The 17,287-nt window shown below is 66.7% G+C and overlaps 3 protein-coding genes across 7 annotated transcripts; 2 read left to right on the top strand and 1 right to left on the bottom strand.

The window, feature by feature from the left end:
* Positions 1-64: 64 nt before the first annotated feature.
* On the top strand, positions 65-5,928 carry RELB (RELB proto-oncogene, NF-kB subunit). Of its 2 annotated transcripts, none has more exons than XM_054183898.1 (11): positions 65-220; positions 871-924; positions 1,115-2,038; positions 2,427-2,584; positions 2,800-2,891; positions 3,021-3,152; positions 3,544-3,648; positions 4,161-4,376; positions 4,805-4,873; positions 4,992-5,069; positions 5,584-5,928. In XM_054183898.1, exons 3-11 carry the CDS (start codon positions 1,571-1,573, stop codon positions 5,868-5,870), a joined length of 1,605 nt encoding a protein of 534 aa, XP_054039873.1. In that variant the 5' UTR covers positions 65-220; positions 871-924; positions 1,115-1,570; the 3' UTR covers positions 5,871-5,928. The 2 variants fall into 2 exon arrangements, with proteins under 2 accessions (XP_054039873.1, XP_054039872.1); XM_054183897.1 differs by having other exon boundaries at positions 5,581-5,927.
* An 875-nt stretch (positions 5,929-6,803) lies between these two features.
* Positions 6,804-15,609, top strand: CLASRP (CLK4 associating serine/arginine rich protein). 3 transcript variants are annotated; one of them, XM_054183929.1, is made up of 21 exons: positions 6,804-6,893; positions 7,405-7,594; positions 8,143-8,240; positions 8,727-8,828; positions 9,650-9,729; positions 9,996-10,080; positions 10,487-10,632; positions 10,742-10,838; positions 11,059-11,137; positions 11,344-11,417; positions 11,625-11,666; positions 11,821-12,048; positions 12,699-12,950; positions 13,381-13,560; positions 13,666-13,705; positions 14,646-14,706; positions 14,785-14,843; positions 14,931-14,977; positions 15,082-15,170; positions 15,374-15,398; positions 15,512-15,609. In XM_054183929.1, the coding sequence occupies exons 1-21, from the start codon at positions 6,808-6,810 to the stop codon at positions 15,552-15,554; spliced, it is 2,103 nt and encodes a 700-aa protein (XP_054039904.1). In that variant the 5' UTR covers positions 6,804-6,807; the 3' UTR covers positions 15,555-15,609. The 3 variants fall into 3 exon arrangements, 2 of the variants coding, with proteins under 2 accessions (XP_054039904.1, XP_054039905.1); XM_054183930.1 differs by lacking the exon at positions 6,804-6,893 and adding an exon at positions 6,910-6,994; XR_008463521.1 differs by lacking the exons at positions 15,374-15,398; positions 15,512-15,609 and having other exon boundaries at positions 13,666-13,709; positions 15,082-15,112.
* On the bottom strand, positions 15,605-17,205 carry GEMIN7 (gem nuclear organelle associated protein 7). Of its 2 annotated transcripts, none has more exons than XM_054183931.1 (2): positions 16,847-17,205; positions 15,605-16,052 (listed from the first exon to the last, which is right to left on the bottom strand). In XM_054183931.1, the coding sequence occupies exons 1-2, from the start codon at positions 16,938-16,940 to the stop codon at positions 15,688-15,690; spliced, it is 459 nt and encodes a 152-aa protein (XP_054039906.1). In that variant the 5' UTR covers positions 16,941-17,205; the 3' UTR covers positions 15,605-15,687. The 2 variants fall into 2 exon arrangements, with proteins under 2 accessions (XP_054039906.1, XP_054039907.1); XM_054183932.1 differs by having other exon boundaries at positions 16,880-17,205.
* Between the last annotated feature and the right edge of the window lie 82 nt (positions 17,206-17,287).

The following is a 17,287-nucleotide window of genomic DNA, read 5'->3' as shown; positions in this document are numbered from 1 at the left end:
CCCGCCTCCGCCGCGGTGACGTCACCGACGGCGGGCCAATGGCGGCGCCGGCCGCGCCGGGGTTTCCCGGCCCGCCCCCGCGGCGGTGACCTCAGCGGTGGCAGCCAATGGCGGCGCCGCCCGCGCGGGGATTTCCAGCTACCGCGGCCGCGCGGCCTCGGGGGCGGGTGGGGGCACCGGCACCGGCACCGGCACCGGCACCACATGGCCCTGCCGCTCGGTGAGCCCCGGCACCGGGAGGAGGGAGGCTGTCTGCAAGGGGAGACCGGGGCCTGTCCTGGGGGAGGAGGGGGCCGGGTCCCGCCTGGGGCGGGGGACACAACCGGGACCTGCTGGGGGGGCGGGGGGGGGGGGGATCGGAGCCTACCCAGGGAGTACCCGGGCCTGCGGCATGGAGGGGGCCGGTGCCTTCTTGTTGGGGGGTGACCCGGCGGACCTTGCCCGGGGAACGGGCGTCACCGGGGGGAGGCGGGCCCGGTGACCCCCGGTTCCTGCCCTGGGGGATGTCACCGAGGGGGGGCGTGGTCCCGGGGCCCACCCCCGGTTCCTGCCCGGAGAGAGCTGGGGGGGGGGCAAGTAAGTATGATTGGGATCCCCCGACATCTCCTCAGGGGTGGGCAGCCGCTGACCCCGGGGGGTGTCATGGTGCCAGGGCCCCCCTGATCCCGGCTGAGGGGGCAGATCCCTGCTTTGGGGGGATCCTGGCCCTGGGGACCCCCTCATTGCTGTTGGGGGGGGAGGGGGGCATGATCGTGGGGAGGCCCCAGTCCCTCTTCTGGGAGAACTTTGATTCCTTTGCTGTGGGGGGAGCGACCCTGAGCCCCAACCCCCAGTCGTGCTCCATGGGGTGACGGTTACGTGTCCCCACAGGCGCTGCCCTGCAGGATCCCAGCCTGGCCATGGCAAACGCCGCACCTGTGACCGGTAAAACCCCTACACCCCCCCCCCGGATCCTGCTGTCCCCTCCTGCGGCGGGTGGGCTCCCCAGGGGGCTGGGACCCTGGGACCAGAGGTGACCCCAACGTGGCCCCTGCAGGCTGGGGGTGTCCCTCAGTGTCCCCCGTGGGTCGGGGAAGTGGTGGAGGGAGACTCAGGGGGGATTTTGTCTTTTCAGATGATTTAGGTGAGTGGACCCTGGGGTACGCAGGCAGCTGGTAAGTTTTGCCGCAGGTTTTTGGGGAACCTCAGCCAGAGCAGGATCCTGGAGCCTCAGGTGACGGAGCCAGCGATGGGCCCCCCTGCCCCGTGTGCCTAGACTGGCCGAATCCATCCTTCCGGGGGCCGTGAGCAGGATTTAGGGTGCAGAGCTGTGTGCCGTGAAGCAATGAACCCCCCGCGGGAATGCGATGGGGTGCAGGGTAGGGGATGGGGCATCTCGTCCCTCCTGCACAAAGAAGGCATTTGTAGATGGAACGAAGGCAGGATCTGGCTAGTCCTGTCCCATCCCCTGGCTCAGGGCAAATGGGGGCTCACGGCAGGCCCAGAGGGGTCTCAGCGAGGACTCGGGGTCCTCCCCATCCCGGGGCTGCCCTGAAGCCCTCCTCATCCCACAGAGATCATTGAAGAGGTCATGAAGGAGGATGGCTTCCAGCCGGATCCAGCTCCTGCCCTGCCTAAAGTGCTGCCCAAAGGCTCAGCCAAGTTGGTGGCCCGTGGCTCCAGCCCCATGGTGGCCACCCGGCCGCTGCGCCCGGCTGAGCCCTGCCCACTGGCAGCCGGGCTGGCGCCTTATGGTGTGGCGGTGCTGCCGGCCAACACGCGGTCCCCGCAGCTCACCCAGAGCCTCAGCACCCTCTCGCTGTCGCCCAAGCTGGTGCCGCGGGGCACAACAGGCGCTGGCGGGCGGCACCGCTGGTCTCCGGCTGCCGGGCACAGCAAGGACCAGCTGGAGGAGCTGCTGGAGCCGCCCAAGCTGGTGATCACGGAGCAGCCCAAGCAGCGGGGCATGCGATTCCGCTACGAGTGCGAGGGCCGCTCGGCCGGCAGCATCCTGGGCGAGAGCAGCACCGACGCCAGCAAGACACTGCCGGCCATCGAGGTGAGTGGCTCGGATGCAGCCCAGGGTGGGCGGGCTGAGGCTTGGGGGTGGCAGAAGAGTTCCGTGGGGTTGCCAGAGCCCCGTGGATGCCGGGGGGGGGAAGTGTGAGCCCCAGAAGTGTCGGGGTGCTCAGCGCCCATCCTTGAGCGTAGGGGCCTCCTATGGTGGGAGGTGCTGATGGCTCATGTCTCCCCGGGGTGGTGGGTGCCAGCTGGGTGCTGGAAGGTGCCCAGCCTCAGTGGGGTAGTGCCAGGGCCTCATGGGGGGAGGTGGTCAGACCCCAGTAGGTGCTGGAGCACTTTCCCCCCCCTCCATTTGTCTGGGCACGGGCCCCCCCCCCGTGTCGGTGTAGTACCTGGGGTTGTGCTGACAGCTCGTGTCTCCCCAGCTGCGGAACTGCCATACGATCCCCGAGGTGAAGGTGACGGCGTGTTTGGTGTGGAAGGACTGGCCCTACCGCGTCCACCCCCATGGCCTGGTGGGCAAGGACTGCAGCAACGGGCTCTGTGAGGTCGTCCTCAAGCCCCAGACAAACCCCAAGCACAGGTAGACGATGGCAGGATGAGTCCCACTGCTGACGGGGAGCTGTGCCGGGCTGTGTCCGAGACCTTGCACTGGGACGCCAGCATCAGCTCGTGCTGAGGGCTGGGTTTTGGGGGGTTCCCTGGGCAGTGGGAGGCTGGGAGGGACAGGATGCCCGGGTTCCCTGGGGTTTTGGATGGAGGGAACTGCCTCCCCAGCACATCTCTGCTCCCCGGCAGCTTTAGCAACCTGGGCATCCAGTGCGTGAAGAAGAAGGAGATCGAGGCGGCGATAGAGAAAAAGCTGCAGTTGGGCATTGACCCCTTCAAAGGTGGGGGGGGCTCAAGCGGAGCCGTTTTTAGGGGCTGAGAACCTATCGCTGCAGGGGTTCCGGGTCCCATGGGGATGTCCCCAACCCCTCCCTATGGAGCCACTGACCATCCCCTCTCCTCTCCCCAAGCTGGTTCCCTCAAGAACCATCAGGAGGTGGACATGAACGTGGTGAGGATCTGCTTCCAGGCCTCCTACAAGGACGGCTCCGGGCAGACACGGCACCTCAGCCCAGTGCTCTCAGAGCCCATCTTCGACAAGAGTATGTGGCGGTGGGGGGGGGGGGGGTGTGTCCATGTCCCCGGTGGGGCCACCGGACCCCCAGAACCTTCTCTGGTCTGGGATGGGGTGGGTGGAGAGACTGCATCCAGTTCCACACCAGGGCTGGGCTCAAGGCTGCGGGCTTTGGCCAGGGTTAGTCCCACATCGCTGGTGGGGGTTTGTCCCCTGTGCCCAGGGTGGGGTGGTCACCTGCATCCCACGGGGCTGGTACCCAGCGCGAGGGCTGGTCGGGAGGAGATGATACTGACAGGAATGGCCCCGGTGCCCGAGCCTGGTCGCGGTGCTCTGGCGCAGTCTGAGGCCTGGCCCCGGCGCGCTGCTGGGGCGGTTTGGGAGCCGGCTCCCAGCCTGAGCCGTGACGCTGCCCGCAGAGTCCACCAACACCTCGGAGCTGCGGATCTGCCGGATGAACAAGGAGAGCGGTCCCTGCACGGGTGGCGAGGAGCTCTACCTACTCTGTGACAAGGTCCAAAAAGGTAGGGGGGGGGGAGCTGGCAGCCCCGTAACCCCGAGGGCATCTTTCGGGGGCCAAATTACCCCCCAGGAAGCCAGGATGGGGGTGAAGGAGGATGATGAATGCCGGAGCTGCTGGAAAGTTTTGCAGAGGGTCCAAATGGGGTTGGGAGCTGTGAGCTGCCACCTCCCCCGGGCTCCTAAACGCTCCTGGGTGCTGGAGGGGGAACTGTGGGTGCTAGAGGGGGGAGCAAAGGGGTCCTGCAGCCTCCCAGCCCCTCCGCTGTAGGGGAAGGGCCCCTGGGCTGGAGGGAGGGGGCCTAGCACCAGAGAGAAGACCCCAAGTCATGATGGAGCCATCTTGGCTGCTTGTGGGAGGCGTAGAAGGCAGGAAGGGGGGACCTGGGTGCAGGAGGGGAGGGTACCTCAGGGTGCTGGAGTGGGGGGCCCCAGATGTCGGTAAGTGACTTTGAGGGCTGGAGGGGTGGCCCCCGCTGCCTTGCTGATTCCCCCCCTCCCGCCCCAATTACCACAGAGGACATCGCGGTGGTTTTCCGGAAGGAGACGTGGGAGGCGCGGGCAGACTTCTCGCAGGCCGACGTTCACCGCCAGGTCGCCATCGTCTTCAAGACGCCGCCCTACCAGCACCTGGAGCTGGCTGAGCCCGTGGAGGTGGAGGTCTTCCTGCAGCGGCTCACTGACAGCGTCTGCAGCGAGTCCTTCCGCTTCACCTACCTGCCCAAGGACCACGGTACCTGCGCGGCCACTGCCCTGCGAGGGGGACAAGAGGCCCCTGGGATGGGGACAGGACCCCCGGGGTTGGGATGTGGCCCGTGGGATGGGGACAGCCCACCTGGGATGGGGACGGGACGCTTGGAAAGGGATCAGAGGGAGTGGGGACACCCTGCTGAGATGTCAGTCATAGCCCATGGGATTGGGGACAGGCCACTGGGATGGGGACACAGAGTGGGGACAGGACCCCCCGGGGTTGGGATGTGGCCCGCGGGATGGGGACAGCCCACCTGGGCTGGGGATTTGGGATGGAAACGGGAATATGAGGCCTGTGGGATGGGGACGGCTCTCTCCAGGCTGGGGACAGGCTCCCAGCGTGGGGACAAGGCTGAGGGGGTGGGAGGGACCCCGGGGGAGGCCCTGGCTCACCCCCACCCCTCCCCGCAGATGCCTATGGGGTGAACGTGAAGCGGAAGCGGGGGATGCCCGACGTCCTGGAGGAGCTCTCGGGCTCAGGTGGGTGCCAGCAGGGCCCCCCCCCGGAGGGGAGAAGGCTTCCTGAGGGGCACCCCAGCACCAGCCCCCCTTCCTGGGCTGCTCCCCTCACTCTGCTCCCCTCTCCCCGGCCCCGCAGATCCCTACGGGATCGAAGCCAAGAGGAGGAAGAAGCCGCCGGGATACATGGATCACTTTGCACCGCTGACGGTGGCAGGTGGGTCCTGGGAAGGGGAAAGCCAGGGCGGGGGGATACAGGGGTGGATGTCCTCCATGGCAGAGGTGGGGGAGGGACGGTTTGGCATGACTTGGGGTCAGAAGAGCACCCCCTGCAAAGGGTGGGAGATGTCTCCAGGTCAGCCCTGGGGTTGGGAGAGGCTCCAGGGACCCCCTAAGGCCCCAGGGTCACCCCCAGGGTTGGCAGAGGTCTCCAAGCCCCCACGCAGCCCTGGGTCCTGCCCAGCGTCCCCCAGGTCCCCCCTGGGTTCAGGGTCACCCCTGGAGTTGGTAGGGCTCCCCAGGACACCCCCCCCCCATGTTAGATGGGTCCCCCCAGGGTTGGGAGAGGTCCCCAAGCCCTCCATGGTCCTGGGGTCATCCTCAGGGTGGGGAGCTGCCCTGGGTCCCCCCCCTGCAGCCCTGGTGTCACCCCATAAGTGTGCTGGGGGGTCGGAAGGGCCCACCTGGTCCCCCCCCCGACCCTCTCTGACCCCTCTTTCTCCCCACAGAAGATGCCTTTGCCTTCTTCACCGGGGAGCCAGAGTCCTTCGACACCCTGTCCCAGCTCTACGTCCCTTTCGTGTCCCCACCGGGCCACCGCGAGGGGCTGCCCCCCCCATACACCCCCACGGACTTCCCGGCCTGCCTGGGCCCCGAACTGCTGTCCGAGCCCTACGGCTCTCCCCCCCGTGCCCCCCCCTTCCCCCCCACCGACCCCCACCCCACTGCCAGCCTGGTGGGCACCCACATGTTCCCCGGCCACTACAAGGACACCGACCTGCGCCTCGGAGACGTCTGAGCCCCCCCAGCACCCCAGTAGCCCTCCCCTCTCTGAGCTCGGGGGGCCCCCTTGCCCCCCCCCCCCCCCCGCCCCGGGCCGGCTGGCCCCGCCGGGGCGGCACCGAGCCCCCCGGAAGGATTTCCCCCCTCAGTCAAGCCGCTTTGCACTATATTTATGGGGGGGGACACCCTCCAGTGGCCCTGGGGGGGCCACAGGGTGGCCCCCAGGGAGGGGGAACACGTGCCACCACCCCAGTCCTTTGGGTCCCTGTGCGATGGGGTTGGGGGGGAATAAAGCCATGGACTCTGTCACCCGCCTCGTCCTGCCCTGGGGGGGGAAAGTGGACACGGGGGATACTGGGAGAACTGGTTCCCAGTGGAAGTCCCCATGGGGGAACCCCGGCCACAGCCTGGGTGGGGCACCAGGACCAGTTTGCCCAGCGCGGGATTGGGACCACTGCGGCCCAGAACAGCCCTGGGAGTGGGGCAAGAACCAGGACAGGTCTGTCCAAATACAGCCCAAGGACTGGGCCTGGGACCAGCCCGGCCCAGTATAGACCTGGGACTGGAACTGGCACTGGGCCTGGCCTGGCCCGGTGCAGCCCTGGGCCTGGGACAGGCACCGGGACCGGCCTGGCCCAGTATCCCCTGAGGACTGGGACCGGCAGCGGGACTGGCCTGGCCCAGTGCAGCCCTCGGCTGGGACCGGCACCGGGAGCGGCCTGGCCCAGTATCACCTGAGGACTGGGACCAGCACCGGAGCGGCCTGGCCGGTAACCCCTGAGCACTGGGACCGGGACCGGCCTGGCCCGGTGCAGCCCTAGGCCCGGCACCGGCACCGGCACCGGCACCGGCACCGGCACCGGCACCGGCACCGGCACCGGCTGCGCGGACCCGCCCCCGGGGGCGGTACCCCCGAGGCCCCGCCCTTCCGTGACGTCACACGCCTGCCCCTAATGCGCAGCGTTCTGACCCTTTTCCCCGCCCCTCCCCCGTGCCCTCACTTCCGGTTCCGGGTCGCCCCACGGCCGTTGGCCCGGCGGTGAGTGTTTAATGGCGGCCGGGTCGCCTCCCCCCGCGTGTGCCCTTCCTCAGCCCCCCGGGGGTTCTCCCCACCCACCGGGGTTGCGGCTCCCGATCACGGTGAGGCGCGGTCGGGGTTTCCGCGCCGGGCCTTCTCCGGGGCCTGCGCCCGCGGCCTCCCTTGTCTCCGCCCCGGGGGGCGCCCGGTATCCCCCGCCATCCGGCCCCGGGAGTTGTCCGTGTCGTCTTCCCCCGCGTCCGCCCCGGAGAGTGCCCGGTGTGTCGCCCCCATCTCCACCAGAGCTGCCCGATGTCTTCCCCCCCCCGCCACGTCCCCCGCGGTGTGCCGGGGCTCCCCCTTCCCCAGTGTCTGTGCGCCGCTGCCCCCCCCCCCCCCATTCGCCCGTTACCTCCCCACCGCGGGTGTGCCCGGTGTCCCCCCGTCACCCAGGGGTCCCCCCCACACACACACACGCTCCCCGGTCTCCTCGGTCACTCCGTGTCCCCTAACGCAGCCCCTCCGCCCTCAGGCAGGGAACAGCTGTCTCGGCGCCGCTGTCTCCTCCTCGGTGCCCGGCAGGAGCCCCCCCCCCGGCTCGGTGGCAGCTGGGGGACGCCAGGATGTGGCACGAAGCCCGCAAGCATGAGCGCAAGCTGCGGGGGATGATGGTGGACTACAAGAAGCGAGCGGAGCGCCGCAGGGAGTACTACGAGAAGATCGTGAGTGTCCCTGGCCTCGTCGCCCTCCCCAGGGACAGTGGTAGCCCCCGACCATCCCTCAATGGGCCCCGACGTGGGACATGCCCCGGGGTGTTGGGGAACTGCCTGGGCGCTTCGTGGCTGGTGTTGGGGCTGGAAGAGTGAGGGATAAAGGAGCTGCGGTGCTCGCTGCTGCCTCCCCTCCCCGGGGACCCCGCGGGGGTACCCCTGGGTGGGCGTCCTAAGCCCGCGCAGGCAAAGGCACCCCCCTTTGTTCTCCCCCTTTTCCTTGAGGCTCAGGGCTCCTGCACCTTCTCTTACCCGAGGCTCTCGCTCCCCCTTTTTCCTGAGGTTCAGGGATCCCGACTTGCCCTTTTCTCCAGTGCTGGAGGCTTGGGGCTCCCCCCTTTCCTGAGGTTTGGGGCTCCCGCTCCCTCTTTTCCCCAAGGCTCAGGGTTCCTTCTCCCTTTTTTCTTGCCCTCAGAGTTTTTACTCTGTTGGGTTTTTTTTTGTTTCCCCCCCCCCCCCCCCCCCTTTTCTCTAACCCTGGGGTTTTCTACTTCTCCTAGAAAAAGGATCCGGCCCAGTTTCTACAGGTGCACGGCCGGGCCTGCAAGGTCCACCTGGACTCGGCCGTTGCGTTGGCCGCTGAGAGCCCCGTCAACATGTGAGTAGCCCCGCGCTGGGCAGGAGGCGTCTCGTGCTGCTCCCTGGGCCGGCGAGGGGGTTCGGGAGGAGTGATCGGTGCCTTGCCGAAAGCGTCGCCTTCCCCAGGGGTTCTGGTGCAGACGCAGCATCTTTGAGAGGCGCTGAGCCTTACGGCAAGGGTTCAGGGGTGAACGGCGGGGGGTGGGGGGGAGGGCTTTTTGCCCAGCCAGAAGCACGTTCCCAGTTGCTTGGCTCCTCATAGCTCAGCCCCCCGGGAAATTAAATCGGGGCTGGTTTCTGCCCATCAAAGAGGACTCAGCTCCTCCTCCCCCAGAGCTTCTAGGAGATGTTGGTTCCTCCCTCCCTGTTTGGGAGTGACTAATGCCAGAGAGCCAAGTGTTCCCGCCGGTGCTCAAGGTCAAGGCGGGGTTTGTGCAGGTTTTTGGGGGGGGGGGGGTGTGTCTCTGGCTGCCCCCCAGCCCTGACGACCTCTCTCTCCCCACAGGATGCCCTGGCAGGGGGACACGAACAACATGATCGACCGCTTCGATGTGCGGGCGCACCTGGACTATATCCCCATGTACACCCCGCCCCTGCTGAACCCCATGTAAGCTGAGGGGCACCAGGGCACCCCGCTGCGACAGGAGCTGCCGGGTCCGCGTCAGGCCTTCTTGGGTCTGTTTTGGAGCGGTTGCCTGAGGTTTCATCGCCTGCGAGCCTGGCTGGGGTCGCTGCAGGGCGGGCAGGGCTGCTTTTTAGACTTTATGGACTGGGACCAGTGTGGAGCTCCCAGTAGCCGGAGGATAAGGTGGAGCGAGCACAGAGGGACGGGTAGGGCTGGAGCGTGGGGTGAAGGGCAACCCTGCAGCAGCTTTTCCGTACCTAAAACGTTGGAGAGGACGGAGCTGAGGTTTTTGCAGAGGTCTGCACTAAGAGGGTATGACGAAAAGGTCAAAATTAGGCTGAGGGTGTTAAGTAAGTACCAGCACAACCCCCGGAGGCTGGTGGGGTCTCGGTCTCTTGTCTCTGGAGAGAGGCGTCGCCCAGCTGGAGCGGGCTGCGGGAGTCGGTCCTGCTTCGAGCAGGGATGGGACGGAAGGCAAATTTTTCCCCCAGGGCTGGGGCTGGCTCTGTGGAGAGCAGTCCCGTCCTACCCCTGCTTGCTGCTGCTCCAGCACCTGCTTACCCTCTCCGGCCTCGGCACAAGCTCTGGAGAGCAGTTCAGCCCCTTTGCTGGGTTTTTTAAGGGAATCCCAGACCAGCACGTGATCCTCTGCCTGCAAAACCTGTGCAGTGAGGAATTCGATCTTGCTTATCCGAGCAGAAAGGGGCCATGGTTTTTCCGCGGTCCAAAACACCCAGGGAGAGGGGAGCCTCCGTCTCCCCAGAGGCTTGTGAGCACCAAAAGCTGCATCTCCTCCTTTCCAGCTCCCCTGAGCAGGAGTCTGACGAGAGAAAGTGTAACTACGAGCGGTACCGAGGCCTGGTGCAGAACGACTTTGCTGGCAGTAAGTGTCTTGTGCAGGCGGGAGGGTCGGGGCTCTGCTGAGACAGGGTGAACCCCCACAATTCGGGGGAAATGCGAGCTTGTCCAGGACGCGGCTTGACGTGGTGCCAACCGAAGGGCAAGGGGATGGTCTCGTCCCTGCTCTGGGGGTGGCACGGAACTGGGAGAGCTGCATCCCGTCTAACGAGCTGCGGTTAGTCAGCTCTCGGAGCTGCTGTCTCTCAAGTGGGCGTGAAGCAAGCTGGTACCTTCCCTGTGTGGTTGCAGTCTCGGAGGAGCAGTGTCTCTACCAGATCTACATTGATGAGCTCTACGGGGGACTCCAGAAGCCAAACGAAGATGAAAAAAAGAAGTGAGTGTGAGCAGAGGTGACAGAGGGTGGCTGTCGTGTCCCTGTCCTCGGGGGCTGTGCTGGGACCGCGGCTCCGGGGTCTCCGAAGCACCCACTCTTCAACTGGTCCCAGTTTCCCCTCTACCGGGGTGGGACTGAGCAGCCACTGGCTGCACCATCCTTCCTTGGCTGCTCTCGGTGACCCTCTGAAGTTGTCCCCTGTGTCTCTGTGCTGAAATGTCTGTCCCGTGGCCGTTGCTGTGGCCGCGAGGCTGTCCTGGGGCTGAGCGGAGCAGCGGTGGCTGATGAGGGAGGCAGAGGAAGTTTCTTCCCGAGGAAACTTTCTGCCCCGATGCCGCCTTTGCTGGCATGGAGCTGCCGCGCCGGAGGGGAGAGGCGGGCAGGGGCTAAACGTATCTGTGCCCAGGCTGGCGGAGAAAAAGGCCTCTATCGGCTACACGTATGAGGACAGCACCGTGGCTGAGCTCGAGAACTCCTTGGAGAAGCGGGGGGAGGAGGAAGACTCTGAGGAAGACAGCAACACGGATGAGGATGAAGTCATCCCCGATATCGGTAACGGCCCTCCCTCGCTGGGCTGCTTCGCCCCGGTTTGGCAGATGTGCCTTGCCGCGGGGTGGGGGGGGGCTCCGGGCGCGCTGAGCTGCCCACGCTCTGCCCACAGATGTGGAAGTGGATGTGGATGAGCTGAACCAGGAGCAGGTGGCTGACCTGAACAAGCAGGCGACCACGTACGGCATGGCGGAGGGGGACTTTGTCAGGTAGGGCCGGCAGCCGGGACAGCCGGGGAGAGCTCTGGGAGCCTGGTGGAGCCTCCCCAGGGCCTCTCCTTCTCACTGGGGGCTGAATCCTTTGCAGACGTGCCTTTCGTTAGGATGGGGGTCCTCAAAAACCTCCCACAAGCATGTGCTCCCTTGTGGGGTGCTGGCCGGTAGGCTGCTATTGAGGGTCTCTCTTTTTTTTTTTGGGGGGGGTGGAAAGGATGTTACGGAAGGACAAAGAGGAGGCAGAAGCTATTAAAAACGCCAAAGCCCTGGAAGAGGAAAAGGCGATGTACTCGGTAAGGGGAGCTCCGGCCAGCTCTTCCCCCTCCCACTGTGAGCCTTGGCTGGCCGGTAGCCTCCCAGGGCACCAGGCTGGCCCGTGCGGGTGCCGTGGCCCCCCAGTGCTGGTGGTGACACTTCTGCATCCCGAGGGGGCCCTGCAAACGCTTGGGGCGGCTTCTCGCCAGCCGGTGCCGTCTCTTAGCTCAGGCTGCTCTCCTAGGGCCGTCGCTCTCGCCGCCAGAGGAGGGAGTTCAGGGAGAAACGCTTGAAAGGGAGGAAGATCAGCCCTCCGAGGTGAGCTCCCCGGCCCGGCGGCCAAGACAGGGTTCCCAGAGCTCGGCCGTGGCTCTGGGCTGCTCCTGTCTGTCCCAGGCGGCTCCTCCCTGCTCTGTCCCCGGCGTTGCCCGTGCCAGTTTGTCTGGGGTCCTGGGGGCTCCGTCCCCTGGTGACGTCCCACAGATTTCCCGATTTCTCTTTCCCTACTGCCCTCTCCTCTCGCAGCTATGCACGGAGAGACAGCCCCACCTACGATCCCTACAAACGGTGAGTGGCCGCGGCCTCGGGACAAAGGAGTTCTCCAGGCTGGGGACATCCCCTTCTTGCAGGTGCCCACGGCCAGTGGGGACCTGGCATCTGCCTTTTTTGGGGAGGGAGCGTTTTCAGCGGCTGAAGCCACCTCCTCCTCGCTGCTTCACAGCTCCCCTTCGGAGTCCACCTCCGAATCCCGCTCCCGTTCCCGTACCCCATCTCCCGGCCACGAGGAGAAGATCACCTTCATCACCAGCTTTGGTGGCAGCGATGAGGAAGCGGCGGCGGCATCCGCACAAGCTGGCGGTGTCTCTGGAAAAGCCACCACGCTTGGCAAACAGCGCTCTGCCCCAGGGCAGCCGGGCAGCGCTGCGGCAGGTCATAGCACCTCGTCCCGGTCGGTAACTCTCCCATCTGGCTCGCTTTCCCAACCCTTACCCGCAGAGGCATGGCGGCAGTGGGCCGGGCGAGCTACCGAAGCCGTGGCTGGCACTTCTTGAGGAGGGGGAACGCGGTGGGAAGGAGCGGGTGGGGTTCTCCATCGTGTTGCCGCGCAGGATGCGTGCCCGTCCTGGTTCTGCCGCAGTGCCGGCGCAGTGCTGGCCAGCTCAGACAGGATCTTCGTGGCATCTCTGGGTCTTCCTGGAGATGGGCCGGGTTGGGGGGAGGGAGGCTGGAATTTGGGTGTGAGTCGAGATGCCTCCTGCCCTAAAAGAGAGAGAGCATCTTGCCAGCTCCTGGAGAGCTCGAGAAGGGAATCGGGGTGGCCGTCGCAGTCCCTTTCCTGTCACGGCTGGGGGTCCGGGGGGGGTTGCTGACCCCAAAAGGAGCCCCTTGGCAGAGGACTGGGCAGCTCCGGGGTCATTCCAGCCATGCCTGGAGGCACAATGCCGGTGCGGGGCAGGGGAGAGGTGCCCCCGGGGGCTGTTGGCAGGGTCCAGCCGTGCCCCTGCCCTGTGGCACCACCCGGTGCTGGGGCCAGTGATGGTCCCAGCCCTTCCTTGCTCCTCCCGTGTGCCAATGGCTTGTCCCATGTGTCCCTTCCAGGAGACGCTCCTCATCCTCTTCCACCTCCCCGTCCTCCTCCTCATCCTCCAGCTCCCGCTCCAGCTCCCGTTCGCACCGAGGTGGCGGCTACCACCGCTCCAGCCGCTACTGCCGCTCCCGCAGCCGCCGCTACTCGCGCTCCCGCAGCCGCAGCCGCCGCTACTCGGGAGGGGGCTCGCGGGACAGCTGGCGCCGCTCCAGATCCTATTCCCCTGACCGGGGGTACCGCTACAGCTCCCGCCGCCGCTCCAGGTGAGCTCTGCCCTCGGCTGTCCCAGTTTCTGCCTGTTTCGCCCCAGTTCTTCACTGGCCACCCCCATGGTGAGTTTTACTGGTGGCTCATCGCCCAGATGCGTCCCCTCCACCGCCTCTTCGGGCCATACAAGCCCACGTGGCTCAGCCTCTTCCTTCCGCTGGGTGCTTTAGCCCCTGCCAGGCTGGTCCCAGTTTGTTGCTGGGCGTCCCGCACTGGTCCCTGTATCCAAAAAAGATCTCGCCAGTGTTAGATCAAGGTGAAAATGTCCCATTGCTCACCCCGCTAGTGGGTGGGTTCACCCCAGGGGCTGCAGGATGCTGTGAGCTCCCCCAGCACTGTCTCCACTCGCTGCTGGGGTGGGGAGGCCCCAGTCAGCCTTTGGGTGCCCCCCTGACGTCCCCCGTGACCGTGACTCCCTGCGCGCAGGAGCCGTTCCAGGTCTGGGGAGCGCTACCGGCGAGGCGCCAGGTCCAGCCGCCACTGGAGCAGCAGCCAGAGCAGCCGAAGTCCCAGCGATTCGCGGAGCCGCAGCAAGTCGGTGTCTCCGGTGCGAGAGAAACCACCGAGGCCCGCAGCGTCGCCCGCCGTGGGGGAGAAACTGAAAAAGTGAGGGAGGGGAAGAGCCGGGGACAGCCTTGGCGGGGGGGGGGCATAAGCAGCCCTCGCGCCGTGCCCCCTGCACTGATCCCCGTGCTCTTTCTCCCCTTTCAGGGCTGACACTGCTGCTGGTAAAGAGACAGGAGCTGCCAAAGTCAGTAAGAATTTAACCTCACCTGTTTAATTGGCATCACTGCAGAGCAGGCTCAGGGACACGGTGGTGGATGGGCTGGCAGAGGTGCCGGGACTGGTGCCAGGTGCCCCCGTGACCCGTTGCGTCCCCCTCCTCAGCTGGGCACCAATCCTGCTCCCTCCTTGGAGCTGGGAGGCTGCCGGGCAGGAGCGGGGCCACGGGCCGCTCGGGGCAGTCCCGGCTGCGGGCGGGCGGGGGGCAGCGGGGACCCCGGGGATCCGTCTGGCACTGGGTGCCGTCTGTGCCAAAGCCAGGGGCTGCCTGCCCTGCTGTGCTGGGTCCAGGCTGTCACCAGTGGCTGTCCCCATGCCTGGTGGGTCCTCACGCTGCTGCAAGGAGGCGGTGGCAGGGGGCTGGCAGAGCCCCTCGCCCCTCTCAAAGGGGGGCTGCTGAGGGGGTGCAGGGCACAGCGCTCCTCTCTGGCTCCACGGGCCCCTCCGTGCCCCTCAGGCTGTCCCTGGGGTTCCCAAGTGCCTTCGGGCCGTGCCCGCGTGTTCCCGGTGCAGATGCTGCCTCCCAGGGCTGTGGGCGCTCCGGTGGGGAGCGGTTCTGGTGGGGAGCGGCTCATGCTTCCAAACGCCAGCATTCGTCCCCGCAGCACCCACGGGTGACACGTGAGGTCCCCGCTGCTCGGGGACAGGGTGCGGACATGAACGAAGCCCCCGGCGATGTGGGCAAGGGAGACTCGGACCCCGCAGAGGGGCTCGGGGGGGGCGCAGAGGTGTCACCATGGCAAGGCGGGTGGTGGTACCCGGATCCGGCGCTCGAAGCCGGTGTCTGCCGTGGGGTGGGGGGAGCCTGGGGTGGTCCCCAGGCCGGGCCAGCGTGGCTGCACCGTGTCCTTGTCGTCGTCGTCGTCCCCCACCACCCGCCTTCACACGCGGCTCTGGTTTGTTTGCAGCCCAAGCTGACGCCGCAGGAGAAGCTGAAGCTGCGCATGCAGAAGGCGCTGAACCGTCAGTGTAAGCAGCGCCCGCGCCCCCCCCCTGCCCCCGGCCCCCTTCCTGGCCCCCTCTCACCCCCCTCTTATCTTTGAACAGTTAAAGCCGATAAAAAGGCGGCACAGGAAAAAATGCTGCAACAGGAGCACGAGAGACAGGTAAGGGAAGGTGCAGGGATGCCAGGCTGGCACCATGTGCCCAGCCCCGTTAATGAAGCCAATTAACGAGACGCTCTTCTCTTGCAGGAGCGGGAGGACGAGCTACGGGCCATGGCCCGGAAGATCCGCATGAAGTAAATCTTTTCCCAGCCCTTTAGTGGATCCGGTGGGTCCGGGCTGCAGTGTGATTTTCCCCCCACCCCCGCACCCAACCCCGTCTCGTCTTATTTCTCGGCAGGGAGCGAGAGCGCCGGGAGAAGGAGCGGGAGGAGTGGGAGAGGCAGTACAGCCGGCAGAGCCGGTCCCCGTCCCCTTCCCCACGCTATGGTGAGTGCCAGCTCACCCAGAGCCCACCACCGATGCGAGGGGGGGGGCGAAGGGGTTCGGTGGATAACCCCCCCCGCACACCTCCCCCAGCATGTCTTTGTGGGGTGGGAAAGAAAAGCTGCTGTATTCTGGGGGAAAAATGGGTGGAAAAGGGGCTGTGGCGGGTCACAGCGTCACCTGAGTGTGTCCCCTCTGCCTTGCAGGTCGGGAATACAGCTCCTCTCGGAGGTACGTTCCCCTCTCCCCCCCCCCCCCCCCCCCCCCCAAGTGGGGGTGTCCTGGCAGCCACAGCTCCCCCGGGACCCCCTCGCTCTCACCCACCCCTCTCCGCTCCTCCGCAGGCGCTCCCGATCCCGCTCCCGGAGCCCTCACTACCGGCACTGATGCAGACAGCAACGGTTCTGCTGACGGCAAATAAAGATAGAAAACCCGAATCCTCCCCCATCGCCATGTAGTTGTAATTACGGTCAGAAAAGGTTGGGGTTTTTTTTAAAAAAAAAAAAAAAAAAATTACTGGTCAGTCGAGGAGGAAGGAGTAGGCGAGGACGTCGGCGCAGCGCAGCAGGGCGGCCGCCTGCACCCCCAGGGGGGTCCGCAGGGCGTCCACCTGGAAGGCCACGGCCTCCACGTCGGCAGCGCCGAAGACGGCATCCACCTGGACCCCCGCCCGCAGGCAGAACCGCGTGGGGCGGCCCCGGGCGGCCGCCAGCCCCCGCAGGTACCGCTGCCTCAGGGCTGCCCGCGCCCCCTGCGCCGCCACCGTGTCCCCCCCCAGCAGCGCCTGGAACCGGAGCGAAGTGGGGCTGAAACCCCGGCTGCAGCCGTCAGGGCCCCGTGGCAGCCGCAGGACCCCCACCGGCACTGGTACCGGCATGGTGGCTCCTGGGGGGGGGAGAAAAAGGGGGGGGTGGTCACTTATAGCCTCCGTCCCCTGCCAGGAGCTGGATCCCTGTGACACCCCCACCCTGTGGAACCCCAAAAGCCCCCACTTGCTCCTCCAGCCCCCTTTACACACCTCCCCGAGCCCTTGACACCCTACACGTGTCGTATGTCCCCCCACGGGGCCCCCAACATTCCCAAGCCTTATCCCCCCCGCCCCCCATGAGGCTTCCTGGTCCCCAAACAGACCCCCAGCCCCACGCACCCCTCTGTACCCCCCAGGATCTCCAAAAGCTCCCCCCCATAATCCCCCTCCCGAGCCCCACAGAGTCGCCCAAACCCCCCAGTAACCTCCACTCCCCACTCCAGAGCTCCTCCACTCCCATATGCCTCCCATAGTGACACCTCCCCCCCCCCCAGTCCCATGACCCCCAAAGGTCCCTCCCCCACTCTACATAGGGCTCTCAGTGCCTCCCCCCCCAGCCAGGTCCCTGCCCCCCCCTTACAGCTCCTTATAGACCCCCCACAGAGATCCCCCCGCCCTCAACAGGGCTCCCAGTGCCCCCCCCCCACAGGTCCCTGTTCCCCCTTATAGCTCCTTATACACCTTATACACCCCTCGCTCTCAACAGGGGTCCCAGTGCCCCCCCCCCAGGTCACTGCCCCCCCTTATAGCTCCCAATACCCCTTATAGCCCCCCCACAGAGATCCCCCCGCCCTCAACACGGCTCCCAGTGCCCCCCCAGGTCCCTGCCCCCCTTATAGACCCTCCCAGCCCCACACGACACCCCACAGACCCGACGGCCCCCACGGCGGGGGACACCCCGTACCGCCGGGCCGCGTCCCCGTTCCCGCCTGAGGCCGCCGGTGGCGCGTGGGGCGGCCGCGCATGCGCAGCGCGCCGGGCGGGCGGCTCTGCCGCGGGCTGCTCGTTCGCCGCCGCAGATTCGCGATACCGGGAGCGAGGGGGACGAGGCACGATACACCAGGCTCCGGGGTCGGTTCGTGGGGCTCAATGGCTTTTTTTCCGCGCGTCTTCCTTCTTTTTCTTCCTCCCGCTGGGCGCCGCCTCCCCGCGCCTCCCGCCGTGGCGAAAGTGCGGCGGAGAACCCCGCCACCGGCCCGGCCCGCAGATTCGCCACCGCCGCCCGCCCCTGTTCCGCCGCCGGAGCCGGGCTGAGCCCAGCGCCGCCGCCTCGTCCCCCGTCTCTGTTTTTTCCTCCCTTCCTCCCCGTCCT

Source organism: Rissa tridactyla, chromosome 27 (genome assembly GCF_028500815.1).
Source record: "Rissa tridactyla isolate bRisTri1 chromosome 27, bRisTri1.patW.cur.20221130, whole genome shotgun sequence".
Classification (NCBI taxonomy): Eukaryota; Metazoa; Chordata; class Aves; order Charadriiformes; family Laridae; genus Rissa; species Rissa tridactyla.
This window is presented reverse-complemented; position numbering and strand designations above follow the sequence as displayed.